The sequence below is a fragment of the Gymnogyps californianus genome, chromosome 13, assembly GCF_018139145.2.
Source record: "Gymnogyps californianus isolate 813 chromosome 13, ASM1813914v2, whole genome shotgun sequence".
NCBI classification, from domain to species: domain Eukaryota; kingdom Metazoa; phylum Chordata; class Aves; order Accipitriformes; family Cathartidae; genus Gymnogyps; species Gymnogyps californianus.
The window spans coordinates 14029674-14050897 of NC_059483.1; the positions used below are offsets into that span (position 1 = coordinate 14029674).

Genomic DNA, 21224 nt, shown 5'->3' on the forward strand with positions numbered 1-21224 from the left:
TGCACACCGGTCCTGAATGGCATGTAAACATGTCAGCAGGCCCTTGCCTCCCCATCCTTGGGAGAAGTGAGCCTGCCTCATCGGGGCTGTGCCGGGGGCAGGCAGACCCTGCCAGGCCCATGGCACCCCCGTCACCCAGCCCTTCTGTTCCCTCCATGCTCTCCCCACTGACTCGGGGACGTAGCTGAGAGGCCTTGGCCTCCCTGGGGGTCTGGAGGACAGCGGCACAAGTCCTCTCCTGTAAACATGTCAGGCTGGGCTGCAGTAAGATGCTACGGCAGTGTGGTAGTAAGGCAGTAAGGAGCATGCTGTCACGCAGCCCCGAGAGCACCACAGGGGCAGCCAAGCAGAGGCACCGCGCTCGGCAGGTGGAAGGGAGCGTGCTGGCCCCCTGAGCCGAACACCCCTGGCCCGAGGCTGGGGTAGGCACAGAGGAGTGTGGCAGGGCCAGTGAGAGCCCAGGGCCAGGCCCCCAGCCGAGCAGAGAAACCATCAGGGCAGCCTGAATTTCCAGAGAGGGCAAAGTGCTGTTTATCTCCGTCTCCCAAAATCCAGGCTACTCTGAGCTGGGGTCCTCTGCCAGCCAGAGAGTACAGGGACGTGTGCGTATGTATGCAGAGCCTGCAGGGAACCAGCTAGATACAACTTTTGTGGGCAACGCTGGACCCCAAGACTGGAGCCACATCACATTCCTGCAGATGCTAATCCTCCGCAGGATGAGTACTGGCTCTGGGAACAGCCTAGCCTGCTGCTGAGCAGGGCTAGGGTCATCCAGCTCCTTGCCTGGACCCACAAACCAACAGTTTGCTCTATAACATGCAGGTTAAAGAGCACAACATACATCGGGTAAAAACACAGTGCTCGTTTGCTGAGCGGAGGAAACCAACGCTTACAGGAGCGGGACCATCCTGGTACACGACGGGACTGAACAGCAAAGCTTGTTTCCTCCCCCAGCGGGTCCCTAGTGCCAAATTTGCTGCTCGACTCGTGCTCTTGCTGGCACACAGCCCCAGCTCATGGACGGGGGGCAGCCCCAAGGGGGGTCCCACAGGAGGGCAGAGGGGGGCCTGGCTGTGGGGCCAGCACAGCTGCAGGGGGCTGAGGGACACCAGGCAGGAGGACGGCATCGAGACATGTGTGGAGCTGTAACGGTGGGAGGGCGAGGGGCAGCAGGGCCAGCTGTCCCGCAACAGGGATGGGACGAAGTGGTGCTGGCAAAGCCATAAGGGCTGCCTGGCACTGTGTCTCCAGTCCACCGGGATCACGGTCCCTGGTACCCCAGAGAAGCTGGCAAAGGGCTGTTGGTGAAACAAATGCTCCAGGTCCTGGGAACAGACCATCCGTAAAAATAACCATAGAAATTTCTCTTCTCTCTGATTACAAAGATACAAAAAGGTAGAAAACCCTCCCCCGCCCCCACATCCTGGGCTCTGTTTCCGTCCTCCTGCCCCTGCCCACCCTCCGCGCACACACACGCACACACGCACACCCCGCATACAAACGGCTCGCAGAGGAAGAGCTCGGCGATGCCACCCTCGCCCGAGCGGGCTCCTGCCGTACCTGTCACACCGGGCAGGCAACGGGGAGCATGGCGGCAGCTGAGAGCCCAGAGGCTCCCGGCAGTGGGTGGTGCAGGCTGCCGGCCCCTCAGCCCGGAGGGCAGGGGAAGGCAGGGTCGGTTTTGGGCCTCTGACCACCATCAGTTCTGGCCCCTGCCCCCTGGGGACACCAAACCTCAGCTGGCAGCGCCTGGCTAGGCGAAGGGGCCTGCTTCTTCTGTCTCTCTTGTGGACAGCTTCGGCCCCTCAGGAATGGCCCTCATTTCTCGTTATTCTTCTCCGAGGAAAGAAAAAAAGCGTTAAGCCATGGCATCTCCCCTGGGCTCCAGCTGCGTCCCCCAGCTATGCCAGATGGGGACAAGGCAGAAACCCGCTCCTGTGTCAGGGCAGGAACAACTGTCTCCAAGTCCCTGAGTTTAGGGAAGAGGAAAGGAGGGATGGGATGGGATGGGATGGGAGCAGTACCAGCAGGGAGCAGAGCTGGAGGGGAAGAAATGACAGATTGGGACAGGGTCCCTGGGGAGAAACGTGGCTGGGGCAGGCAAGGCTCCTGTAGGACTTGGGCCCCTCCTCCTCTCCAGCCAGCCTGGCCCTCGCACACGTCCGCTCATTGGGACTTACAGCCGGCACTGAGGAAGGGGACCAGCCATGAGGTCAGCCTGGCTGCACAAAGCATCTTCCCTGAGCCCCCACAGGCCACAAGTGAGGGCCATCGCTTCTGGTGGAGCGGGCAGACTCAGATACACTGATGTTTCTGCTCATGCTGCACTGCAAGCACCTGGAGCTGTCACACCTGAGGGTTCTCCCTGCCTGGTCACTATTCAGGACCAGGAGACACCTGCCACTCACCCCAGGGGCTCACCCTTACACAGCCCTCTCCCCCCAAACCAAACCCCCTTCAGGAAGAAGCCAGGCAGGCAGATGATGCACAAGACCAGCTAAACAAGGCCTGGCTGAGGAAGGCACACACTTACTCTGAGTCTGGCGACAGCTCCGAAATGCTGTGGGAGGTGGCGGAGCGAGGTGTCGAGGGGCACATTGCAGAGGGCGTCGAGGAGGTCTGCACAGCAGAGGGAGTGGCGGTGGTCTGGGGGCCTGAAGGCGTGCTGGAAGATTGCACCGAGGACAGGACGGAGGAGTTAAAAGAAGCAAGGATGGAAGAAAGGATATCTAACTGTTCAGTGGAAGGATGTCGGCTGGGAACGGCCTCCAGGTTCTCTCTAGAAGGCTGTCTCCTTGACAGCGGCTCTAGGCTTTCCCTAGACAGCTGCCTCCTAGAGAGGCTCCCCAGGTTGTCCTGCGAGGGATGCCTGCTAGGCACTGTGTCCAGAGGCTCTCTGGAATTAGATCTTCTGGACAGAAAGTCCAGCTGCTCCCTTGAAGTTTGTCTAGCCAATGCTAGCTGGTCCCTTGAAGGCTGTCTTCTAGAAAGCAAAGCCAATTGTTCTCGAGAAGTATCTCGACTTGGCAACGTGTCTATTCGGTCTCTGGACACTTGCCTACTTGGCAATGTGTTTAGCCACTCTCTAGAGACCTCTCTTACTGGCCCACAGTCTAGCTGCTCTCTTGACCCAAATCGGCAGGGTAAAGTGTCGAGGTGGTCTCTGGAGCACTGCCTCCGGGGCAGAGTGTTCCCATGATCTCTCTGACTGGGCCTAGCAGCGAGTAGATCCAAGTTTTCCCTAGATCCGTGTCTGCTCGGGATACTTTCCAGGTGTTCAGTAGACCCATGCCTGCTGGGGATAGTGTCTAGCTCCTCCCTGGACCCATGCCGGCTGGGCACAGCTTCCAAGCACTCTCCTGAGTTATGTCTGCTCAGCTGCTCCCGGGACATCTGTCTCCTCATCAGCATGTCAAGCTGCTCCCGTGACGAGTACCGGCTGGCTGGCTGTGACAGACTGCCCGCCCCAGAGTAGATCCTGCCGTAGGAGGCGGCGGGGACAGCCCTGTGACCCAGCGTGGAGGTCTTGTACCACGTCAGCTCATTGGTCATCCTGCCAACGGATGGCAGGCCTTGGAGAGTCGGAGGGTACTGGAGGCGGTTCTTCAAAATCCCTGCACCGGACAGAAAGAGAAGGCAAATCTTTGCATAGCAGTGAAAAGAGCACGAAAGCTGGGGGAGATAAGCCATAGCTCCCCAAGGGCATGACAAGATGGATCTGATGCTGAGCCTTCAGGGCCACGTCAACCCGAGACAGGCAAGGCCACCCTTGCCCGCTTTCTCCAGGCCGTTACCTTTTCTTTGCCGTTGGGTCTGGGTGAGGGAGTTCTCGTCCCCGCTGGTCAAGGCCAGGTCTGGCTGATTATTGTTGGCCGCATCCTTATTGATGTCGAATCCCAGCTTCCGCTCAGAGCCCCACTTCTGCAGGGAGCAGGGGTGAACCTCGCACTCGCCCAGAGCCGGCCAGTACGACATGAGGTCGTTGCCATCCACATCTGGCGAAGGACACAGCAAAACAGGCCCCGGGGAAGAGGGAGAGGATATTTCTGTGAGCAGCAATTGAAGCCATCACAACACCCAGCCTGGCCCCCAGGGACCTGAGCTCACCCTTTCCCCTGCCAGAGCCCCCAGGACTTGCCTTTGGGAGTGGTGTTGGCGGGGTTTGTGAGGAGGCGTTCGCTGTGTGCTGCCCGCTTGAACTGGCGCTGGAAGCGGCCCCGCAGGCGTACGTTCTCCTCACTCTCCGAGGATGGGATGGAGAGGCTGCGCTCTTCGTCCAGAGACAGGTCACTGTCCGAGTCCGAGTCCTGGTCTGTAGGGACACGGTGTGTGTTGGGGAGACATTTGGAATGAAGGTGGGAGACGGTCCCAGTGGGAGGGCCAGGAAGGCAGAACCACCTTCTGCGGGTGAAGAAGGGCTGACCACCCTCGTGGTGGACAACAGCCTGCCCTACCCCTCACTGCCCTTACCTCTGCAGCACCCTGCGCCTGCTCCCTTGGCCCTGTCACCAGGTGCCCATGAGAGGAGCCTGGCTCCGCCTTGCTGCACCTCCCCGTAAGGCAGCTGCAAATAGCCATGAGATCCCCTTTGCCTCCTCTTCCTCCAGGCTGAGCCAACACACCTCCCTCAGCCTCTGCTCGCCTGTCCCACACCCCAGCCGCGAGGGTGGACGCCGCCGGTCTCACTCCAGTGAGTCAAATGTCTGTGCTGTACTGGGGACTCCAGTGTCCCCAGGGACTCCGTGACAGCCTATGCCCCCTCTCTTGCCTCCTCCGTTTCTAGCTCCTTGGAGACTGGCTATGCCTTTTGCCATCTGTCCAGGAGGAGGCTGTGCTAAGCGACACAGTTGCTGCCTCTCCCTCCTATCCACAGTGTGTTTGGAAGTCACAGGCTGAACACAGGGTGGAGGATGTAACCGTACAGCCAGAGCCTGCACCGGGAAGAATTTCCTTAAGCCAGGAATTAATTCGGGATGCGCGGGGTCAGCCCCAAACCCAGGCACAGGGCTGAGCCTTACCTCCCCCAGCATCGCGGTGGAACATGGCCACATCAATGTCCGTGGGGCCGGCGTGGGACAGCAGGCTGTGATCTAGGGCCGAGCCCTGACGTGCCGTCACGTTGTCTCTGAAAGACAGGAGGCCCGAACGGTCACAGCGGCAGGAGCCCTCAGCTCTGCCCAGGCACTCCTGGCACCCCGGAGCCCTGCACCGCTCCCTACCTGAGGTAAGCCCGCTGGCTGGAGTGGGTGCGGGCAGAGCGCACGCTGCTCACCGACGAGATGGTGGAGGCCCCCAGGGTGATGCGGATGAGCCCGCTCTCCTCAAACAGCGCTGTGTTGTTGTAGGCGCTGGGGCCCTGGCGAGGCAGGGAGAGAGGGCACGTGCCGTTAAGGAGGTGCCGCGGCAGCCCAGGGGATGGCCTTCCCACCCGGCACCTGCCATCCCCCCGGGGAAGCAGGGAAGTCCCTGTCAGCTCCTGTCCCAGGCAGGCAGCCCATCCCCAGACCCCTGGGCTGCTCCTGCTCTCGCCCACCTGCGTGCTCCTCGTGGCCTCCTCGCTCTGCCCCTTCTTGCCAAGGCAGGCCAGCTTCCAGGCCTCCCGCACCTCCTCGTTCAGCACGCAGAACAGGACCAGCACAGCCAGGCCCTGCGGGGAGAGACACCGTGAGAGACAGCTGGCCGACCTGCTCGCCCGCAGTGCCAGCGCTGGGACAGTCCCTGGCTCCTCCAGAGCCCAGCGTGTCGGCCCTGGTGGCCAGCAGGACTGGGATGCACCGAAGAGCCCCCCAGTGACGATTGGTGCTAACCCCTACGGTGGCCATGGGTGAGGGAGGAAAGGGTGGGGTGTCCTCCTGGCTGGCAGTGGCTAAGGAGTGGCTGGCAAGGTCCCCTGCAGCAACACCAGCCACGGCGGTGGCAGGAGGTCTGCGGGGTGCTGCCGTGGGTCATGTTTGGGGTGTCTGAAACCTCCGTTGCAGGCCGCTCTCTTGCTCTGCCCTCTGAGAGCATGGAGGTCCCTTCCCTCCAAAGATGGTCCTTGCTGCCCCTTGGATGTCACCTCTGAACCAAGCGCCTTGCAGCCACCTCCTGCTCCATGCCACCACTCACCACGGGCACAGCAGCGAGGACTGGCAGGAGTCACCCGCTGCCACAGTGGTGACCGCAGAAGGGACAAGGAGCCCAGCGGGATGCTGGGGGCTCAGCGCAGGGCACCCGCTCTCCACAGATGGCCGTGGGGACCACAGGGATGCTCTCCTGGGCTGACCCGTGCCCTCCCCTGGCAGAGGCCGGGCAGTTACCTGGAGGCTGCAGAGGACAGTGTAGAGGTAGTGGAAAGCCAGGACACTGTTGTTGACAGCCAAGAGGCCAAAGAGCCAGGTAGTGCTAATAACTAGAAGCAGAACAAAGGAGCTCCGTAACGTCATGCTGGAGAGAGAGAGAGACAGACAGACAGACAGGCACACAGACACACACCCAGAGGTTAGCGCATATTGTTAATCTACAGTCTAGTGCTCACAGACAGAGATCCAGAGGGGAAGGCGCGCTCCTGCCCAGCCCTCTCTGCTGCGCCCAGCACTGTGGGCACATCCCTACACAGCGATTCCGCTCCCCCCGACTCCCAGGCCTTCCCTTCTGGATCTCACATGGCAAACACAGGGGCCCAAATGACACAGGTCATTTGGAGCCACAGAGAGCTGAGCCAAGCTCCAGGGCTGGCCCAGGAGGGACCAGGGAAAGGTCTCAGAAGGAGCATGTAGGAGAGGAAGAAGCAGGTGCTGAGAGTCGACAAGGGCAGAGTGTTGAATCCAAGCAGACACAAGGGGTGGCTGTGAGGGCAGGTGGTGAAGGGGGACAGGCTGGCGGGACAGTGCAGAGATGGGGACGTAGGAACAAGAGGAAAGGACGAAGTTTAGGAAGGGTTAATGTGGCTGGCAGGTGTGGGAGAGGAGAGTGGCTGCAAGGCTGACACTGATGCACAGAGGGGCACTCTGCGATGGTGAAAGAGGGAGGATGGTCACTGAAAATGCTAAAAACCATGAGCCACAGGAGCTCTGCTGGGAGTTTGGCCACTAGTACTCACAGAACCGATTTCTTCTTGGTCTCCTTTTGGCCTGGGGAACAGGACATCTTGGCCACAAGCAGGAACATGACCCCATTCATCTGAAAGTGTTGGCACTGATTAGAAGCTGTGCCAAGGGCTGGCTCTGACCTGACATCCCCAGCGCAGAGCGTGGGCAGACTCCAGGTCCACCAGGCCCATGTGAACGTCCCCTCCTTTCCCCTTCACGCCCAAGCCATGGCCTCCCCCAGGTTTGGCTGGAGCGAGGAGGGACAGAGAGAGGGCCTCTAGCTGAGGAAGGAGAGTACAGAGTACGGGGCAGGCAGTGGGCAGCTGAGGAAGGGGCGAGCACCCATGGTGTGGAGGAGGGAGGCAGGAGAGGGCTGTGGGTGAAACAGGACAGGGTTTTACCACAATGACGACAGTAATGGGGCCTGCAAAGCTCCAGACCAGCTTATCATGAATGGAAATCCAGCAGAAGTCAGGGTTCCCGTAGCCCTCAGGATCCAGGCCAACGGCCAGCCCTGTGGGAGGAAGGGAGAGGTCAGGTCCAGACCCAGCAGCCTTGGACTTGTTCAAGCCATGTTGATCCCATCCCAGCACTGAAGGCCCTGAAGGGGCTCTCTCCCTGCTCCTTGCCCTGTGCACAGGCTTCCCCGCCACACGGGAAAGAGCCAGGACTGCAAGCCCCAGCATCAGGGCCTTTATTTCCTTTTCTCCAGGCGTGCCTGACACAGCCCAGCCCAGCACGCATTCACTGCCAGCAACAGGTCACCTAAGCATGCAGGCTTGGGAAACCAGGAGACCTTAACCACAAGCCCTGGGACAGCAGGAGCCCCTTGCCAATCAAACAAGCCATGGGGAAATGCGCTGAGGAATTACTTTTCCCCAGGAGGCAAGATGATAGCCCTTGGTATGTGGTCCCCAGCTGATCACCACAGCACTGCTTGCTGCCAGCACTGCTGGCTGTGGCAAGCCTACCCTCAGCTCTCCCCACCGGGTAAGTGAGCCAGGGAACACCAGGGGATCAGGAGGCTGCTGAGAACTGGTGCTTTTGGCATGGCTGTAGAACAAGCAGCTCCTACCGGTGATGATGGCGGGCACTCCCCAGCCGATGGCATAGTAGAAACGCATGGCCCCGAAGTTGACATTGCGGGCTTCGGTCTGCATGCGGTAGATGTGGAGGCCCTGGACGAAGAGCCAGGCGAAGGTGGAGAGGAAGAAGCAGTGGAGGAGGATGGCAATCACAGTGCAAAGAAACTGGGGAGACAAAAGCCACTCAGAGATGGTCCCACTGTGCCAACACTAACTGTATCATCCACGCCTCGCCCCCACCCCCATGGCATGCTTGTTCAAGCCCACAGACCTGGTTCTCGGTGCGGTTGATGCCCAGGAGAAAGAGCAGCTCAGAGAAGAAGAGGGTGACTGATATGTTGGAATGGATGCCACGTGTGTTGGACTTGAGGCCTTTGAGGCAGGTCAGGAAGGAGAAGGTCAGCAGCAGAGCCACCAAGGAGAGAGACACCAAGGAATAGGTGACAATTGCCAATGTCTCCAGGTCACCCTCCAGTTGCTGCAGCAGCAGAGAACCAAAGGCAAATGGCGGTGTTAGGGGGAGACACGGGAAGCTTGCTGAGCTCTCAAACTCTACTTGTGTCCCACAGGGAATTTTCTGCCTCTGCCTGCTTACTCTGGGACCCAGTGGCTAACAGCCCCCACCACTGCCCACAGCCCCGTAGGCCAAGGTTACCTCTCGGTGCGAGCTGTCCATCAGAACCCCAAAGGTGCCAAACTGGGAGCACTGGCAGTGGACGTGTGTGGTGTTTCTGTACACGAGCTCGCAGTCCCTGGCTGTCCAGAAGCCGGAGGGGTTGGTCCTGCAGCCACCAAAAAGCAGAGTGCACTTAGGAGAGAAGACAGATGAGTGTGGTGTGTGGGAAGGAATCGCAGAGAAGAGGGGTGATTGGCAATGCTTTTCTACCAGCAGATAAAAATGCACTCCTACAGCTGAATTACTGGAGCCGGAGCCCTGCAGGGACCCTGCTGTGCCCTCCCAGCAGGAACGAACCCCCTAGGAGAGGACGGAAACCCCCACATCCCAGTGCTGCCCAGGCACACAGCCTGTCACGGCCAGGGAAACTCGGGGAACGAGGAGGTGCCTGGGGAAAGCAGCTCAAAGAGAGTGGCCCAGCCGTGCTCGACTCACGGGTTGGAGTGGTTCCACTGGACGCAGAGAGGTTTGCTCCTGTTGGCCGTCTCCAGCAGGTGAAATTCCAGCACGAGAGGGGTGTCCAGGGGGCCCCGCAGGAAGGTGTGATTGCTGAACACAGACACACTCACGATGGGGGAGTTCATCACGGGATTCTTGGGGAGCCTGCAAGGAGCAACGGAGCTCTACCATCACCATGCCTGGCAGTTGCATCCCTCCGGGGACTTCCCGGACACCCTGCATTGACGTCTTAGAAGGAACAGCTCTGCCCAACCCACACCAAGGGGTCAGGAAACACGGGGCAGAGCAATGCCAAGGTGGGGAACAGGCAGAGCACCGCCGGACCGTCTGGCTGGGAACCAAACCCAAGCCATTGCAGACAGACTCAGCAACTGCCGGAGGGAGCAGAGCAGAGCTGAGCCAGCCTCTCTCCGCTGGTGCTTGTGGAGGGCAAAGGGGAGGATGACGTACCTGACGCTGCGGCGATCCACCTGGTAGCGTGCAGGCAGCAGCCCCCCCAGGGTGCGGTACATAATGAGGATGATCACAGTGAGAGTGGGCTCAGGCTCTGGCAGCGCCTGTCTTGGGGAGGAGTTCTCCACAGTGTAGTTCCCTTCGCCCCCAGCCAGCGTGGGCACTGCTGTGGGGGCAGCTGAGGCACACAAGGGCGTGGTGAGAACAGGCACACACATGCTGCTCTGAAGCCAATGTGTGAGGCCATCAGGAGCCTTTGGGATGTGGTGAAGTCAGAAGCTCTGAGCTCTCAAGGGTGACTTGTGGACCTCTGACAGAGCCAGGTCTCAGCAGGGCTACATGCAGACTAGATAACCATTAAAGCTCCCTTCCAACCCAAACCATTCTATGATTCTACATCTTCCCTGCCAGCCACGCCCAACCATGCTGTTCCTTGAGTGATGCTCACAGGCTCACCTTCTGCTTTCGGGGGGCTCAGCACTGACAGTGGCAGCACAACATGGGTGTGGGGGTCCCAGGCGGGCTGGCCCCGGAAGAGGCTGCTGTGGTAGCGAGGGTAGCGCCGGCGGATATGGGAGTGGTTCTCCATGCGATCGATGCTCAGCACTGCAGAGGAGCGAGGGAGTGAAAGTCAGCTCTAGGATGGCCACCTGGAGAGCAACCATGCTCCAGGGCACCCCAGGTTTGAAGTCACTGGCAAAGGGACCGTATGAGCCACAGGCTGGGTTGTGGATATGTCCCGTGTTTGGGCATGACATGAAATCTCAGCACCTACAGTGCTCCTTCTCAGCCCAGATCCTTGCTCTGCCGTAGGGCAGACTACTTCTGCCACTAAGGCCAGCAGCTTTTTCACTAGAGACTGGGAGGTAACTGGGAGTGGGCAACACACTCCTGGCTCTGCTGGCTCTCAGTGGTGTGTCAGCTACTCCAGGCAGGGATGGGACCAGGACATCTCTCACAAATACCTCCCCATGTTTGAGAGAGCCACCAAGGACATTATCAGCACCTGCGCTGAGGTGAAGTGAGATGAGGAAGTGGACAGGGTATGATGGAGTGGCTCTGCACCACCCCAGCCAGGCCCCACCACCAGCCAGCTCCTACTCACTGATGTTGGGGGTGACGACACCGACGGGGTTGAGGTAGGTGAGTTTCATGTTGCTGGCCAGTGTGCCTGAGTAGTCCCGCAGCTGCTCCATGAGGCTGGCGCTGCCGTGCTCACTGTGTGGCAGCATGGCCCAGTGCTCCCGGTTCTCAGGCGCCAGCACGGAGCTGCCTGCGCGTAGCAGGTTCTGCATGGGAGAGACATGGGGGCAGGGGGTGAGGGAAGCACTGCCTTTGGGCCCTGTCCTGACCACCCCCAGGCTGCAGCACTGTGCTCTCTGCCCAGCTTGCTGCACAAGGGCTCGGGGAAGAGGGGTACTTTCTGCTATGATGGGCCCCCACCCGCAACACTCATCAACCAGTGTCAACCAATGTCCAACAGAGATATCTCTTCCTTGCACCCCTGCCACGAGGGACTTGCAGGCAGCAATAAGACCTCCCTTTGCCTTCCCAGGCTGAGCAAACCCAGCTCTCTGCCTCTCCTCATCCACCTTGTGCTCCAGCCCCAACCATGCAGGTGGCCTCCACAGGTCTTGCCCCTGTGGGTCAGTCTGTGTGGCACTGGGGAGTCCAGTGCTCCTAACATGGTCTCACAACATCCTCGATTCCCTCAGAGAGCCAGGCTGATAAAGAGAAGCAGCATCAGAAGCCACTCTGATCTGGGGGAAGGACTCACCTCATTGAAGTGGGCGTCCTGCGTGGCTGTCAGGCCAAAGCCACGCTGCCGGCTCTCAAAGGCCATGAGGCGGGACAGCAGGCGGAAAGTGATGTGCACGTCATTGCCAAAGTAGTGATCCATGTGATCCGTCACGGCCCGGAGCCGGTGGGCCAGCTTCTTGGCTTCAATTGTGTTGAGCTCAGTCTCGTTCCTCTCCAAGCCCTCCAGCTGCCAGTGGGGAGAAAGGAGGAGATTAAATAATTAAGCAGGTTCCTCATTGGGAAACTGGGATGCTGCAGGCCCCACTGGACCCAGAGATTATTTTTGAAACCACGGCACAAGCCACAGACAGTCACAGTGGTGGCCACTAGAACCAGGAGCATCTCTGGCAGACAACCAGCCTCCAGCAACACACCAGGGGTTGCACTGGCCCAGCTAACCCAGTGCCATACACAACAGAGGCCAAGGAGATGAAAGGACAGGGCAAGCATCTAGCGATACTTCCCTGGAAATTCTCCTGACTCAGTGCCATACATGACAGAGGCAAAGGAGATGAAAGGACAGGGCAAGCATCTAGCAATACTTCCCTAGAAACTCTCCTGGCTTCAGTTACAATGCAGCCTAGGTGAGGTGCAGCTGTTTAATAAACTTGCCTGGATATTTCAAAGCGATTTGTTACTGACAGAGTCTGGGGGCTACAGATGTCCCACAGAGCAGACATTCCACCAGCTTCAAACAATTCAGCCCTGCTCAGGGTTATTTGTTTTCCTCTCAAATACTAGGGCAGGACACAGGTCATTTCTGAAGGGGACACCCAAAAGATTAGACTAAACCAAAGTGAACTTCAGCTCAGACCAATGCTCCCATGGGATGGGTTTGGGGACAGGAGATGAGAAGAGAAAGGTGATGAGCGCTGTGGCAAGGCCCTCTCCTACTCTAGGTGCCCATGGAGAGCTGAGCTCTTTGAAACCTGGCTGTGAGCCCTTGTTTGTATGGCTCCTGCCCTGTCAGGGCTGCAGAGCTGAGAGGAGATTACCAGCATGGAGAGCTCCTTGAAGGCAGGCGAAGTGCAGTTGAAGAGATCTGGCTCCAGCCAGCCCTTCTCCTCATCACAGTGTCTGACGGCAGCACCTAAATCCGGGAGGAAGGGCATGTCTGAAATTCAGCACAGGATACGTGGCTCCCCTGCTGCATCCCCCCAGCAGGGACCCTCTGCACCAGCTAATCCCAAAGAGCAGCACCAGCAAATGATGGGGAGGGCCTGTAACACCCCAGGGCCGTCCTCCTGCTTTGCACCAGTGCAACCCATTCCACCCTTGGTCTGCCTCACCTCGGCAAGCTGCTGCTGTACCCTCCCTCCAGGAGGTGGGTTCCTCTGCATGCTTCTGGGCTGCATCACACCAGGTGCCATCACACAGAATTGCAAAGAGGAATAAGTGACTTGCCACGGCTCGGGCTGGAGAAGCCCCTGGTTCCTGGTGGGGACGTGTCTGTGTCCTCAGGGCACATCTGACCCCAAACTAGTGAAGCCCATGCAGCTCTAGGCATCCCCTGGCTGACAGCCTGCAAAGCCTGCTGAGGTCCTGCCTCTCTCTACAGGGCAAAGTCACCCCAGGAGGACAACACCCCTGCTGTGGGGCTGGCAAACCTGCCCCAGAGATGAGCCCCTGCAGTCGAGTGGGATGGAGGAGTGGGAGGGAGGACCCCCCATCCAGCAGTGTGGGTTCAGTACCCAGCACAAGACCCCAATCCCTGGCTGGGGCCCAAGCACTACTGCACAGCAATGGAGATACCATCAATGATTGGGACCAGCTGTTAACCACTACCAAAAGCATTGTTAAAGCCAACACGGAGAGCAGTGTCCTGGGCCGTGAGTGTCATCACGCACACTTTGAGCAAGAGGAACCCAGGCGACCCCAGCGTACCTGGCAGGACAGTGGACCAGGCCCTCCTGGGGATGGCACCAGGGCACAGGAGCCCACTCAGGTGCCCATGGCTGGGAGAGGGCAGCAGCATGGCCAGGGCAGGGAGAGGGAGCCTGGAGCAGACTCCAGCTGCTGCTCAGAAAAGCCCCAGTGACTAGCGTGCCCCCTCCCACCATCTCCAGCTCCTAGCTGTCCCCCCCAACCACCGTTCCCCCAGCTGCAGAAGCACAGGGACCAGTGCCATTGCAGCTGGGAGCAGGGAGAACAAACAAACCTCCACACTGCTAGCCTTCCCCTGGCAGACAACAGAGATTGGCTCAGCTGCAGATCTGGGCAGGATCCGGTCCCTGGGTCCCTCTGCCTCCCCCTGCCAGCCAGGCAGAGGGAAGAGGACCTTGTGCTGTGCATGCCCATCAGTTCCTGCCCCCTGCTCAAACAGCTCCCCCCTTCCTTCACCCCACGGCCATTCGTCCATGGCCTCCCTGGCCTCACTACCCATTGCTCATCACCAGCTCCTTCCCCTCCCAGCCTAAGCAAGCAGGTACCAGCCCAGGAGAGCCAGCATCCATCCCAGCCAGGGAGCAGCATGCGGACCCGCCCAGAGCCAATGCTGCAGGCTCAGGACAGCAAGTGGCAGGGGCTGCATGCGGCTGCAGCTGGGTTTGTGCTGGTTAGTGTGCTGGGAGCAGGGAAGAGCGTGTAGGAGCGGTGAGGCCAGGCAAAGCATTGGGAAGACACTTGGCAGCTCCAGAAGCGGCAGGGAAAGCGCAGGGGTGTGCAGGGTGCCAGGCAGGGAGCAGGGAGGGAAAGCCATGTGGCGCAGCCCTTACAGCACAGGGGGAGGGAGATGGGAACAACCTTACCTGCACCCCTCAAGCCTGAGCACGGAGGGCAAGAGAACCGGGGAGAGAAGCGACAACAGTTAGGAGCCGAACTTGCCTCCTCCTGGGGCGAACGGCTGGAGAAGGACAGGGTTTGTATTGTCCCCTTGGGCTTGCGCTGCCCTAGAGTCCCAGACACCCTGCTCACGCCTTTCCCGTCACCGAGGTCGGCCTCCTCCAGCTCGGGACGTTGACTCCTACCCAAGACACTCACCTAACGGCACGCTGTGCCCTGCTCCCCTCGCAGCGCACACCAAGCATGGGGCCAGCGGAGCCGCAGCAAGGCGCTGCAGGCACCGAGCTGCCATGCCAGGCCTGACCCCAGCCTCAAGCCCCCTGAAACCAAAAAGCAGCAGGGACAAGGTGGGGACCGAGGCCGAGGGAACATGCACAGCCCCGGGGCTGGGCGATGGGCCTAGACCCCACAGCCTGTTCCCAGCCCTAGCCCCAGCCCCGTGGCCAGCCCCCTCCGCTCTCCCCTAGGCTGTGGCATTTTCTCCTCCAACTTCCTTCTCCCAGCCCTCAAGCCCAGCTAAATGGGACTAGGACAGCACAAGAACAGAGTGATGTTGCTGGGGCTGCTACAGCCCCCAGCAGGACAGCCAGGCTGCCCCCTCCCCTCCCCATCGCATCCCCCACTCACCCAAGGAGCCTTTGGGACACAGCACCGCAGCCGAGAAGCCAAACTTGGTCTGGGGCCACCATACACCCGCCTTCAGGCTTTTGGGGCAGCCATCATAGAGCACTGTGGAGACACGCACCCCAAGGGGATGGTCACAGGGGGAGGCTACTGACGCCAAGCCCCACGGCACCAGCTCCCCACCGTGCCCACACTCACCCTCGCAGCCGCTGGGCGTCACCTCGGCAAAAGGGCTGTCGCAGCTATTGCACTGGCGCCCGATTACCCCGGGCCGGCAGTGGCACCGGCCCGTCTCCTTGTCGCAGGAGCGCGAGGTGGAGCCCACAGGGTAGCAGTCACAAGGCAGGCAGGTGTCACTGCCTTTGGGGCGGTAGTGGAAGTCCTGGGGGGAGATGGGGACAGCCATCAGACAGCCCATCCGGACAGCAGCCGAGACCGGCGCCTGGGGAACCATGGAGCCAGGGCAGAGAAGGGCCAGGCTCTCCTGATTTGCAAGCAACCCCCACTGCCCCCATCGTCACCGTGCTGGGGCAGGAAGGCCGCACAGAAGAGCTGAGCAGGGATCCAGCCCAGAAGTGGGCACACAAAGTAGGGCCTGGGCAGCTGCCAGGCCTTTGGAGGGGACAAGGAACAGCATCAAGGATGAGCAGGGCTCCAGGCATGCCATGGGCCATGTCCCCATGGGCACAGCTGCTCCTCACCTTGCAGTGGCACTGCCCGTTGGTTTTATTGCAGTCGGGGTCAAAACCCTTGTTCACATCACAGTTACAGGGCCCGCAGGTGGGGTTCCCCCACCAGCCCTTCGGGCACTGCTGGTCCATCCTAGGGAGAGAAATACCTCCGCTGTTACAACAACCGAATCCCCTGGGCCTCCTCCTCCCACCAGCCCAGCTGCTCAGCAGCTCCAATGAGCCGGGTGGCACTGAGAGGTCCCTGGTCATGTAGCCAGGAGGAGAGAGCAGCACAGAGCCATGCACAGAGGCCATGGCCCTACCTTGTGCCCTGCATCTCACCTGTGCTCGCAGTACTGCCCAAAAAAGTTCCCTCCGCACTCGCACACGTAGCCCAGGGGTGAGCCTGGCTTGCGGCGACACACTGACTTGTTCTTGCAGGGGTTGAGGTGACACACATCCACACAGTCCCCTCCGTAGTACCCTGAGGTGTGGAGAGAGAGCACCATGTAAAGCAAGCACCTTCCCCCTGAGAGGTGCCAGAGCACCAAGGAGTGGATTCACGGGGCTCAGGAGGGATTCTGCCCTCCAGAAAAATTAATGAGTGTCTGACAGGGATGCGACTTGCCCTAGGGATAGACAGGAGAGCAGTCACAGGCCAGGAGGGAGCCACAGGGGGAGAGGAGAAGACAGACAGGCGTGGAGGGCAAAGGGGTGGCAGGGCACTGCAGGCCCTACCTGGCTGGCAGACGCAGGAGTAGCTCTGCCACTCATCCTTGCAGATGCTGTTGGCTGGGCAGGGGCTGGAGTCGCAGGGGCTCGGCACACTGCAGCCAGCCTCCACCCGCAGGGCATGGCTGGGCTTGGGCAGCACGGTCCCAGTGACGGTGTCACCCAGTCGCACACCCTGCAATGCAGGTGACAAATTCACGGTGAAGCTAGGACAGACATGCGAGGCTCCCGTCCTCCTGCCCTCCACAAACCCCCAGGGGCAGCCACCCCCCATCACCCCTGCTGCGTTGATTTATGGCTGCCCCACGGCACCTCAGAGCCTTGAATGCTCAGAGGGAGAGTGCCACCAGCAGGATGGACGCTGGCAGCAGCTGCCAGGCCTATGTTTCCACCCTTCCATGTAACAGACCCACTGGAAAGGGAAGGCTGAGAGCAACGGACTCACCTGTATGCAGCCCCTCAGCCCGTTCTGCACCTCGCCAGAGCCCAGGACTCCCCCGACGTGCAGGTGTTTCACCTTCAGACCATGCAGTTCATTTCCGACAACAACCGTATCCTGCAGAAGGAAAGGGAGTAACACGGGGCAACTGGCATCAGCCCTGCCCCAGCCCTCTCTGCGGGTGCAGAGGCCCAGCCCGGCCTGTGTATGCCAAGCATCCCCCACAGTTCCCGTCCCGATGCCAGGGTCTCAAGCAGCACGTACCTGGTAGAGCCCAAAGTCCAGGGTGAGGGTGATGACGTAGCGCGAGTCTCGCCCGCTGCGGACATCCCGCAGCTCCAGCTGGAGGTCATGCCATCTCCCATCGCTGAGCCGCAGCTGGTCCAGGAGGAGGCTGGTGCTGCGCCCGGACCCCCTGCTCACCATGAAGGAGAGCAGGCCCCCAGCCAGCTGCAGAGAGGGAACCAGCAACAGCAGCAGTGAGCGAAGGCCTCACCAACTCTAGCTGCCTCCAGCCTACCCTCCCTCTGAGCATGGGGAGGGAAACCCAGCCCTGCTAAACACCTCTCCCTGCAACCACCCTCTGCTTGGGCTGGAGTCAACATGGAGGGCAAGGTCCTCCTGCTCTCCTGGGGCAGATGACAGTAGAGGCTTGGGCACGGTGCTGCGGCTGAGGCCGTGGCCCTACCTGGCAGAGCAGGGTGGTGTACTGGCCGGCATGGGCCTGCAGAAGCACCCCATCTGGCTGGCGTGTCCGAAACGCCAGCCCCAGGTACCACGGCACTGAGATCTTCACATCTGTCTTGAAGTCCCAGGTCAGGACACTGTTGCCCTGGAAATAGTGGGCATGGTGCATGGCTGGAAAGGAAAGTGGATGTAAGGAGAAGGGATGGGCACTACACAGGGAGCACTAGATGCAGGGACAACAGAGCTAGTTCATCTCACACGGACCCTTTACTCTGCTTCCACAGCAACCCCAGCACAGTCTTGCACGTACCCACCCTGCCCACGCCCAGCAGCGCCCGCTCACTCACGGTGGCGGCAGTCTTTGCCCCCGAAGCCAACAGGACAGAGGCAGGAGTAGGTCCCCCAGCTGACAGAGCAGGTGCCGCCGTTCTTGCAGGGGCTGGAGTCACAGAACGTGTGCTTGGCATGGCAGCCTGGAGGTATCAAAGTCACCCACATAAGCCTCGACCTGCTCACCACCTCCCCCCAGCCCACATGGAGAGGGACCACTGCCCGCCAGCCCTTTCCCTGGCTGCCAGAGGGGCAATTCCAGCCACTCAGTCTCTCCGCACGGGCCCTGCCTGCTCAGGGATGATGGTCAAGGCTGTCGTTGCTCCTTATGCCAGAAGAAAGACACTGTGGAGCTGGACTGACTCCCTAGCATCTCCCAGACAGGCCAGCTCTGCAGACGCTGCACTTGGGATCAGGGGACATTCCCAGAACATTAGCTGGGGTGGTGTTTGGCTCATTTAGGGGGATCTGGAGGCCCCATTCTCCAATGGGAAGCTGCTCAGCTCCACCTGTGCTGCCATGATGCTGTTACAGCCTGGCAGTGCTGCTGCGTGAGCAGGAGAGGCAATTCCCAGGGCAGGGGCTCGCAGGAGCAGAGGCACTGGTACCTGCAGCAGTTCCATTGTTGGCGATGTAGGAGGCCAAGTCGATGCGTTTGCTGTCGATGTATAGGTCTCTCATGCATCCCACAAAGTCCCGGTGAGTGACAGGGAAGTTTTCCGGCAGGTTAGGGACCCCTCCGAGGAGCAGGGGACCTGTGAGGTCCAGGGACCTATAAGGACAGAAGTCCAGGGCTTTAAAAGCCACAGCAACCTCAGGCCAGCCCAGTGCAAGGGGCTGGGAAGCAGACGTCCTCGGGGACAGGCACACACAGCCAAGGTCCCAGACGTGAAGGGCTGACTCTGCAGGGGACCCAAGTGCCCTGCTCCTCTCCCCACTGCAGCAGTGCCCAGCAGTCCCCAAGGAACTCACTTCTTCGAGCTGGTCTGCACACCCTCTGCAGCACAGGAGTAGTTCCCGATCTCACTGCCGAACTGCAGGGCCACTGAGGCGTCACATTCGTCCACTGTCAAGATGGCCACCTTGTCCTTGGAGGGGCCCTGCACCACCCCCAGGGCACTGACCTTGGGCTGAAACCAAACACAGGGCATTAGCAGCGCACGTGCCCCCAAGACCCAGGCACCCAAGGGCTCACACAACAGCAAGGAAAGGGCCTGAGCATCACCCAGGCACCACTGCACTGGTGGAGGTGTGAGCAAAGCAGGAGGGACATCTCCAGCCGAGCCGAGCAAACAGCGCCAGAGATGGACACAGGCAAGGACACTGCATGGAGCGCATTCCTGCAGGCTCCAAGCACGGTCCTGAGAGCCAATCTCCCCTTGCACCCAGCTGTCTGCTCCACTGTACCCATCCCCAAGGGCTGAAAACCACCTCTACCTTCTCTCCACAGCCTCCCCCATGGGGCAGAGCTAGAGAACAGGAGAGCCAGAGCCGCTCGCTTACGCCTCGCGCGGAGAGAGACCCACGCGCGCAGGGGGACAGCTGGGGCACACGTACCTTGTTGTAGTAGCGGAGCTGCAGCGTGTGCCACTGCCCATCACTCACGCCCCCCGGCAAGTAAGGGCTCACCACCGTGCTGGACTCTCCTGTGGAGATAGGGATGATGGCACGCTGAGGAAAGCCGGACAGCCCTCGGATGCGCCTGCCCCTCCTGCAGACACCAAGCCTGCTGTGCTGCCGACGGCCTTGTGCAGGGATGGAGAAGGGCTTCAAGGAGACAAGCTCAGCACGCTGGCCTCTGCCTGCTGCGGCCTTGCAGCAGGAGCGGGGTGGGGAGAATCGCAGCCCTGGGATGGGACTGGCAGCCAGCACCCCGGGATGGCTCCTCTATCCAGGCCGACTGCCAGGGTGCCCTGGCACCGTGCATCTGGCCCCTTGCCAGCCGCTCGCTGCTGGGCCTTGCCCTGGGGAGACCAGTGCAACCAGAGCAGTAGCAGGATGGCCACCAGGCGCTGCATGCAGGGGAGAGGGGAGGAGCGCCAGACCCAGGATGGCAGGGAAGCCCCAGTTGTTAACATGAGGGCCCAGTGCTCCTGGCAGCTGATCCTGACACGCCTCAGGGCAGGCAGGATGGGCGCAGGATGGGCACAGCAACAGCACAAGGCAGCAGGGATGAGACAGACAGAATAGCAAACACCCTCCCAGGAGGGTCCTCCTCTCCAGACTGGCTCACGGCAAGGCAGGAGGTGAAGCTCGCAGTGACATAACAGGGCAGAACAGCAGCGGAGACCCCAAAAGGGTTTGTCCTGGTTGGTGCTCACAACCCCCTTGCTGCACTTGCACTCCTAAGCCTAGGGAGGGTCCTGAGACACACACCCATCCCCTGTGCCATCCACTGATGCTCACCAACACCTCTCTCAACCCTGTCTCCCTTAGTACGGGCTCCATCCAGGGGAGCACCCCGCTCTCCCTGCCCAGCGCAGGCCTTCTCACAGCTCCCACGGCACAAATCCTGCGACAGGCAGGGCTGAGCCTACCTGTGGAGTATTTCAGCTGGACCTGCCCCTGGATGATCTCCACCGCCAGGAAGTCATGCCTCTCATTCAGGCGCCCGTTGTAGAGCAGGAGGCCGCTGGGCTCCACGGTGCTGAACCTGGGGCAAGGGAGGAAGCGGGAGGGCAGGGTGTGTGCAAGAGGCACGCAGAGATCCCCGCTCTCCCGTGGCACACACCAGCGTCCCAGCACAGGGACAGGGTGAGACCCGGGCCTGGCCCCGGGTGCAAGCCCAGCTGGGAAGGGGCTGGGAGCTTGATCCAGCGGATGCTTTGGGAGCATGGGGGGCCTGGCATGGAGGCAGAGAGCTGGCAGCAGGGCAGAGGCACTGAAGGAAGAGATGAGCTGATGCCAGGGGAGACATGCTGGTGCAGATTCAGAGCCCTTTGGCTAAAGGTGCCAGGGCAGCCCCGTGGTGAGGCAAAGCTGGTAACGCAGGGGTCTGGAGAGCATCAGCAAGTCCCTGGACAGGCCCAGGGTGCACCAGAGCCACCAGAGCAGGGCCAGGTGAACCGGCAGGTGCTGGTGTCCAGCAGAGGAAGGAGAGGACTCACGAGAGGGCGAGGGTGAGGTGGAAGCGTTGGCGCAGGCCCCGGAACATGACAAAGGATCGCGGTGGGAAGGAGCGCGTGGACACCTCGCAGAAGGGCGTCTCGAAGCCACCCGCCGGGCACTGGCAGTGGAAGCCCCCGTCGGCGCCGTTGGTGCAGGTGCCTCCGTTGCGGCACACGCCGGGCACGCAGCGTCCCAGGCGGCTGTCCACTTCGCAGTTCTCGCCTGGCGGGGAGCACGACGAAAGGCTTGGAACACGTCCCAGCTGGGGGGCACGCACGCAGCGGCCACCCATCCGCTCCTTGCTCCAGG

General features: G+C 60.7%; 1 protein-coding gene across 1 annotated transcript in view; it reads right to left on the reverse strand.

The window, feature by feature from the left end:
- Window positions 1–1478: 1478 nt before the first annotated feature.
- Window positions 1479–21224, reverse strand: part of CELSR3 (cadherin EGF LAG seven-pass G-type receptor 3) — a 32621-nt gene continuing 12875 nt past the window's right edge. Inside the window, 34 exon segments of the mRNA XM_050904373.1 lie at window positions 1479–1833; window positions 2534–3208; window positions 3326–3614; window positions 3795–3995; window positions 4139–4312; window positions 5019–5125; window positions 5220–5356; window positions 5507–5647; window positions 6300–6426; window positions 7082–7161; window positions 7472–7584; window positions 8146–8320; window positions 8427–8633; window positions 8811–8937; window positions 9267–9434; window positions 9741–9909; window positions 10200–10349; window positions 10849–11032; window positions 11521–11730; window positions 12539–12633; window positions 14952–15053; window positions 15147–15330; window positions 15650–15770; window positions 15962–16103; window positions 16358–16526; window positions 16797–16907; window positions 17055–17240; window positions 17479–17648; window positions 17825–17950; window positions 18416–18579; window positions 18780–18937; window positions 19365–19453; window positions 20345–20460; window positions 20915–21137. Of these exon segments, the coding sequence (XP_050760330.1) occupies window positions 1806–1833; window positions 2534–3208; window positions 3326–3614; window positions 3795–3995; window positions 4139–4312; window positions 5019–5125; window positions 5220–5356; window positions 5507–5647; window positions 6300–6426; window positions 7082–7161; window positions 7472–7584; window positions 8146–8320; window positions 8427–8633; window positions 8811–8937; window positions 9267–9434; window positions 9741–9909; window positions 10200–10349; window positions 10849–11032; window positions 11521–11730; window positions 12539–12633; window positions 14952–15053; window positions 15147–15330; window positions 15650–15770; window positions 15962–16103; window positions 16358–16526; window positions 16797–16907; window positions 17055–17240; window positions 17479–17648; window positions 17825–17950; window positions 18416–18579; window positions 18780–18937; window positions 19365–19453; window positions 20345–20460; window positions 20915–21137 (5618 nt within the window). The 3' untranslated portion in view covers window positions 1479–1805.